Raw genomic sequence first — 7,580 nt, 5'->3', positions numbered from 1 at the left:
TTCAAGAGAAAAATGATTTTAGTTTGCAAAAATCAGAAATTTTCGTGAATTCAAAAATGTTAACTGATTATGAAAACGTTCATCAAATTTCAGAAAAATGTTTCGGAAAAAAGTTCACCGAGTTTGAAAAAAATCATAGAATATGGGGGGGATCATCGATTTGAAAAAAATATCATCAAATTTAGAAAAAGTTCATTGATTTGGGAAAAAAAGCTTACTGAATTTTAAAAAATCATTCTGAAAAAGGTTCACTGATTTTGAAAAAAGTTCATCGAATTTGAAAAAAATGTCATTGATTTGAGGGTCCAAACCATCAAGCGGACCAATACAGGCTCTTGAATGGCTTCGAATGTCCGGACATATGCAAGTGATTTGAGAGTCTGAATTTGAAGATGCCCTGACTATTAGAGCAAGATACGAGCAGTAACGTTTCACTACCGGACGAACAGCGCACGACCATGGAGCCAGATAAACCAGCGCACGCACCGCCGGACGTAAAGGCTTCACTAAAATTAGTTATCAACTACATCCAGTTACCACTAGGAAATTAATGATAAAAAAGATTGGGTTTAGGCTTAGTTTAGCAAGTCTATATATATAGACCTCACATGGCTAGCATAGAACATAGTGGACACACACGGCCAACAAATATAGTCGATACAATGCATAAGATTTTTAGTAATACAAGTTCATTGGCAATGCAACACATCATACGCATCACAGATGAGGTAGGAAAGACTTCTTAAGCTTTTTTTGTACCGGGGCTTTGACCATGCCTTCGAACAATTTGAACTCAAACTTCTTTCCAGCCTGCACTCAAATTTCGGTAACAAGCTTCTTACTTGCCATCCCTACTTGTTTCAGCAGCATTCGATATTTGCCTGTATAAACGAGAGTAAAAAAATTCTGTTAGATGATATGAAATATCTACTTGCAGAGGTTAAATCATCTAAACATTGACTATAAAAAGCAGAAGACCCATAAACAAATTATTATCCAATTAAATTAAAATTCCAACAACCACTCTGCTCTTCATCAAAGGAGTACTAACATTAGCAATTTTGTTCACACTATCTCTTTCTGACTGTATTGAGTATTCTTGTCATACAACACCCAGTTTCAGGAACTTGCAAGTTCTCTTCCATTCCATGCAACTCCCTGTGTTTCAAATTCTAGATTTGTCCCAAGTCAAACATTTCTATCTTTAGCCATCAATTCCTAGAAATTTGTACAGTATAATGACTGAGCATAATTGTCATGGTGAATCTAAAAATATAACTCTTATAATCTTGAACTATAGAGTGAATTTCACTTTTTATCCATAGTCTAACATTTGTGACAGCAATTACCCCATTTAATAGGAATTCCTCCTGTTCACCCTATTTAGTCTAACTCTAATATCTGACGAATGGTACAAATATAGGGACAGTACTGAACGCATTCACCAGTTAACATTTCCCATTTAGTGAAACATTTGCCAGTTTATTCAGTTCTATTTGGTAGGACTCGTTCATCAGGTCTACATGGCCATGCGCGACTTCAACAATCCTAGCTGCTTCTACTACGATCTTTGTTGTAGCTACTGTCCTTGCTTCATCGATCGCTTGGCTGAAACCTGAAGAGAGAAGCTAGCGCATGCATGGTTGTCCTGTACATGCATGGCACACAGAAATTTTATGCTACGTACTAGTACTAGAACAAAAACAATAATTACGAAAAATACAACCAAAATACTCTACTTAAGTGGACTACTACTACTAGTGCCCTATTATGCTCTGGCTAGCTCTCGTGTTTAATTCTGTCTGGCTAGCAGAAGGTGAGAACATTGTGGCAGCAACAGTTGCCACACAAAGGTGCAGATGAGGACCTGAGAAGGTAGTCGGATATTAAATATGCCAGGGCAAAATATGTTTATGATATTGCAAGCCACGTAGAGCTGATAACTCGGTGCAACCTTACAGAATGGGTCAAGTTTAAAAGGGGGTGAAAGCTGACACAACTTTTACTGAATGGGATAAGTGCGAAGAATTTCTGCTAAATGGGCCAATTGTTAAACTAGGGGTTGAAAAATGGAGTTCACACTAAACTATACGCATTTCTAGAAACCGGTAGTTATTAAAGATAGAAAGAAAGGTTTGACTTTGGACAAAACTAGAATGACAACTAATATGAAGAAGAGGGAGACCCTAAATGTACTGCAATTTTTACAGGGGCCACGGATCCACTGCAATATTTCCCCTCAAATAAGCCAACCATAGTGATTGCCGATTTTGTCCCAATACAACTCTCCCTAACAAATGGGCCACGCCTGCCAGTGGGTCATTTTTTTTCCTCTCTCTCATTTGCATCTTTTCGTCAAGGCTGCGGTGGCAGGTGGCGGCGGCGCGGATGTCCAGCAACGGCAGCACAGAAGTCCGGCGGCAGCGGTGGTGTTCCAGCAGGCGGCAGTGGTCCAGTGGCGCGGCGGTCAATGGAGGCGGCGCACTGACATGGCAAGCATTGAAAATTTATGGGGAGGGTTGCAACTCTCCACTATTTGAGGAGATAATTTTTTGGGTTTAGGGAGACTGCTGAAGCAGGTTTTTTGCCTCAACTCTCCCTATACGTGCAATTTCTTGGGAATAGGGAGTAGTTTGCTGAAGATGATACAAGTGTACTACTACTAGTGCACTATTATGCGCTAGCTAGCTCTGGCATTTAGCTGTGTCTGGCTAGCAAATGGTGGGAACATTGTGGCTGCAACAGTTGCCGCACAACGGTGCGGACGAGGACCTGAGAAGGTAGTCGGAGATTAAATATGCTTCTGATATGGCAAGCCACGTAGACCTGATGACTCGGCCCACCTTACAGAATGGGTAATGTTTAAAAGGAGGTGAAAGCTGGCACAACTTTTACTAAATGGGGCAAGTGGGAAGAATTTCTGCTAAATGGGCCAATTGTTAAACTAGGGGGTGAAAAATGGAGTTACACTAAAGACTAAACTATGCGCATTTCTAGAAATCGGTAGTTACAGATAGAAAGAAAGGTTTGCCTTTGAACAAAACTAGAATTACAACTAATATGAGGTACAGGGACCTAAATGTATTGCCATTTTTACAGGAGCCATGGAGCCACTGCAACATTTCCCCTCAAATAAGCCAACCATAGGAATTGCCCATTTTGTCCGGTGAAAAACAGCTGGGTTAGGCTTACACTTTGCTTATTTTGTGTGCGATGGAAACTTTTCGGTTCCCACAAAAGAAATAAACATTTAATACAAAAGCAAGATTATCTACCAAACAGCTGCACACAACAAAAGAAAACATTGCTTAATTCGTGCAGATAGTGCATCTTATCGTTTTGACAATGGCCCAGGAAATAGTATGGCACGAAAGACGCAATGCATGAAAGCTGAATCCTGGGTATGAGATAACCTACCAATGGTGTGCAATATTTTCCCCTCAAATAAGCCAACTATAGGATTATTTTATTTCCTTGGTGCACATTTGCACCGTTTGAACAATGGCTGTGGAATTATTTTCAATAGGGGTTAGTTACACTACATGGCGTGCAAGATACAGCACATGGCGCACTCATGAAATCATTCATGTGCAACACACCATAAGCAAGCAGAAACTTTGGTTAGGGAACAATGCGGTGAAGTTAAGCTGGACACTGTCTTTACTTTTGTTATTTTGTCTGTTGAATGAAGCCTTTTTTATACATCTAATCAAACAGAAACCACGGAATTTAAATGCGGTGACAGGGGAGCAGTAAGTGCTGAATTTATGGACAGAAACGTAAATGCTAGCGAGATAAATGCAGGCACAATGTTCACCGTCCTCAAACAAATACAGTAGTTATTTTGAAACAACAAATCAGGTAGATCTAAAGAATACTAGCTGGTAGCTGCACATGATCAAATGAAATAATAAATAATGACCAGAATTGTAATGGATGGAACCCATTCTTTTGTGATATTAACTTGCACAACATAATAAAAACATTGATGTAACAAATCCACATCCACTCAGTAAAAGTACCCAAAGTACTCTCTGCTGCCAGTACAAGTTGGTTTACCTTTGATACTTCAGTTTGTAAATCATTTTGCTACGAAAGGATATGAAAGCTCTTAACGAAATTACCTGGTTGATGAGAAAATGCCCAGATGCTTGGAGATCCCACTCGGAAGGTAGGTGTAAGAAGGACCCAGGGGTCTTCCAGAGCCGCCAAAATTAGCCACGCCTTTTACAGCCTTGTTCCTCATATCAAGAGCAATCACACAGGCCTTATCCCCACGGGGATCAGGCATGTGCATAAGGTAAACAACATCACCGTCATGCAAGCTAAGAGCAGGATAGCCTACACGAATTTTCTTCAGGCTTGGCTTGGCATCATCTCCCTCCTGCGGATTAGGTAGCATTTGGGCATACACAGGGCTATCCAATGGTACATCATCTGAGCATCTGATAGTACAGTCCTCCTCCCAGTTGCTTCTACCAGAAGTAGAGCCAATGCTTGAAATTTTTATTTTTTTTGTTGCAGCCATCCAACCTTCACATATCAGGGAGCTTCCAGTGTCTGAGCCCGGTCTGACGTTACTGTGCATCTCAAAATACTTGATGTAACCTTGGAGAACAGTGATGTTCCGAACAAACAACATATAACCCCTGACTGGATCGGGCAACAGCGGCGAAGGTAGTGGGATGTAGCGAAGACTGTGGTTGTCAAGGAGAAGGTCACAGATGATAATGCCCCGCCTAAGGTCGACCCAACCCACTGAACCAAGCTCCCCTCCAATGGTGATCCCCTTGTTGAAAGAGCGGAACTCAAAATCCTTGGGCGAATCAAGAAGCATCAACTTGATGTTCCATGCCTTTGTCTTGGAGTTGTACAGGTGGAGATTAAAGTGCCCGTCGGTGTAATCCCGATCAATGAAGGCCCAGCGGAGCACGGCGATGAAGAACATCTCTTGGTGGTGGCAGTGCAGTAAGGCAACCTCTTGGTCGTAGATCCTGAAGTAGGCGGGACAGTGGACGAGCTTGACCGACGGCGGCGTCTTCTTGGTGCCGGCCTGGTAGACGAAGTAGCGGATGTTCTGGCCGTACACGTGCTGGCGCTCGGGGCAGATGGTGATGCTGAGCAGGACGAGGTCGTCCTCCGTATAGGAGATCTTGGGGATGTCAGCGAATACATCGGGCTTCAGATCTGGGCAGTGGACGGTGAAGCAGGAGACGCGCGGCGGGGCAACCGGCCAGAAGGTGACCAGGATGCGCTTGCCCTTCTTCTTGGTCCTGCTCCTGCGGCCCCTGGCGGTGGTGGCGTTGGTGCGGTCGCTGAGGTAGCCGAACGAGTCGATGAGGATGGTCTCCGGGAGAGGAGAATCCGGATCGTCGGGGTGGATAGGCGGAGGGATCTGGAGCACCCGGAGTTGGTTGTCATCCATCACCATGGCAACCGAGGAGGTCGATGCGGAGGTGGCGGCCGGAGGAGGAACGGGAGTGGAACCCTAACGCAGGGAGGAGAGATGAATCTATGGATGGGCTCGCTGGCACACACTGAACGAGTCGATATTTATCTCGGGGACTCCGACGCACAGAGGAGGCAACGACTGGGCCGGCCCGACTCTGTAGCGCTCGGTACTGTAGCAATCAGCTCATTGTTGCATCATTCTCAAAAACAAAAAGCTCATTGTTGCATTCTCTAAAAAAGGTCAATTGTAGCAACCTTTTTTAAACGAATCTAACTTTTCTCGAAATATGAATATATTTTATTGTAAAAGAAAATATTTACTGAAAATGCGAACAACTTTTCAAATTTCTGAAAAATGAAGTTACAGTTTTCTAAAAAATGGAATCATTTAAAAACAATTTTTTAAATGCTTTTTTACTGTGAACAAATTATGAAAATGCGGATTTCGTAAATTCCAAATAATATTTGAAAACACACCCAAAAATGCTTTTTTAATCTAAAAGCATTTTCTAAAAATTCCAAACATTTTTTTAAAAAAAGGTAACTTTTTTGAAAACATAGAAAATAAAAAAGAAACAAAAAAGGGACACACACCGATCCAGGGACCTTGTAGAAGGTTTCCAAAATCGGAACTAACATTCAATTTATCTAGCGTTAAATTGGTCGGCCCAACTCGGTCGCTCATGTGCCAATAGGCGACTATTTGAGGCATGTTAGTCAAATAGGAAACACCATTTATCTCTGCTATTATAAAAAACAAGGGTCATTTATATTTCAGCCCTTAACTCGAACCCACTACTAAGATTTACCCATAATTTTGAAGCGTGTTCAAATTTTTCCCTCTCCCGTTAGGTGCCTTTATAAAAATGTCCTTCTGTGCCATTTCCGTCTGGTCAAAGGCCTTTGACCATCAATAGGACGTTTTCTAGACATATTTGCCCTTCGATGCATATATAACTTACACATGGACCTGCCCAAAGTTAAAAAAACTCACTATCTCATCCCCTCTCTCTAACTTATAGATGGACCCCAACAAGCATAAAAAATAAAAATAAAACACACTCTCTCTCTGACATGTGGACCATGGGACCCACTGCGAGGGTCAACAACGGTCCACACGTCCCCAAACGCATGTCCGGCCGGCTGCGCTCGCCGACGGCTCGCCGTACGTGACTATAGACGGTCGCGGGAGGAGAGTGTGAGGCGGGCAGTATAGCTGTGTGAGGCACTCCTTGCACACCAATTCATCTTCACGGGCACATCACTCGTAGGTAGGTGGGCACGCGCAGACGACCGAGCCAGCCGAGGTCAATCATGGCGGCCAGCTTCGGGCAGGGCGCTCCGGGAACGGGGTCGAGCAGTGGAAGAGGGGAGTAGGTCCACAAGATTTCAGCGACGAGGCATTGAGGTCGAGGAGGTCAACGGTGGCTCGGGGCGGACGAATTTAGGAGCTCAAAAGCACATCCATGGCGGAGATCAGAGTCCCGTCCGTCGTCTACAGGCGGCCCCAGGCCCAATTGAGGCGGCCAGAGGGGCACATGGCCATGCTCTTTGGTCTCGATCTAGCCTTCGACCGAGACAGCTAGCATCGACGTCCTCCGCGGAATGTCTCATGCGCTCCCCATGCATGGCGTCGCAGTCCGCCGCCACCCGCCTCGACCACCACCTGCAAATCCTTCGACAAACCACCCCGAACCCGTCCCCTTGGTCTTCACATGTAGGCGCGCCGCCCCTCATCGGCGACGGCCACCTGGCGAGCCTTGCCTTGCTTTGGAGCGCGTGGACTGGTGTGGACACTGCAAGTGGGTCCTTGGCACACATGTCAAGGAGAGAGAGGTTATGAGAGAGGGAGAGTTTTTTATGTTATAAGTGAGTGAGAGTGAATAAGACAAAAAAAATTCTCTTTTTCCTAGGGTAGGACCCACATGTAAGTGACAAGTGAATAGAGGGGCAAATATGTCCAGGAAACGCCCCATTGATGGTCAAAGGACTTTGACCGGGCGGATATGGCACGGAGGGCATTTCTGTAAGGGCACATAACGGCACAGGGGCAAAATTGAGAATGCTTTGAAATTAGGGGTAATCTGTGCAGTGGGTTTGAGTTAGGGGCACAAATGTAAATGTCCCTA

At 44.2% G+C, this 7,580-nt stretch overlaps 1 protein-coding gene across 2 annotated transcripts; it reads right to left on the bottom strand.

Moving 5' to 3' along the window:
* Positions 1–547: 547 nt before the first annotated feature.
* Positions 548–5,543, bottom strand: LOC123095758 (uncharacterized). 2 transcript variants are annotated; one of them, XM_044517324.1, is made up of 2 exons: positions 4,125–5,541; positions 548–881 (listed from the first exon to the last, which is right to left on the bottom strand). In XM_044517324.1, the coding sequence occupies exons 1-2, from the start codon at positions 5,429–5,431 to the stop codon at positions 839–841; spliced, it is 1,350 nt and encodes a 449-aa protein (XP_044373259.1). In that variant the 5' UTR covers positions 5,432–5,541; the 3' UTR covers positions 548–838. The 2 variants fall into 2 exon arrangements, with proteins under 2 accessions (XP_044373259.1, XP_044373258.1); XM_044517323.1 differs by lacking the exon at positions 548–881 and adding an exon at positions 1,673–2,772 and having other exon boundaries at positions 4,125–5,543.
* Between the last annotated feature and the right edge of the window lie 2,037 nt (positions 5,544–7,580).

Source organism: Triticum aestivum, chromosome 4D (genome assembly GCF_018294505.1).
Source record: "Triticum aestivum cultivar Chinese Spring chromosome 4D, IWGSC CS RefSeq v2.1, whole genome shotgun sequence".
NCBI classification, from domain to species: Eukaryota; Viridiplantae; Streptophyta; class Magnoliopsida; order Poales; family Poaceae; genus Triticum; species Triticum aestivum.
This window is presented reverse-complemented; position numbering and strand designations above follow the sequence as displayed.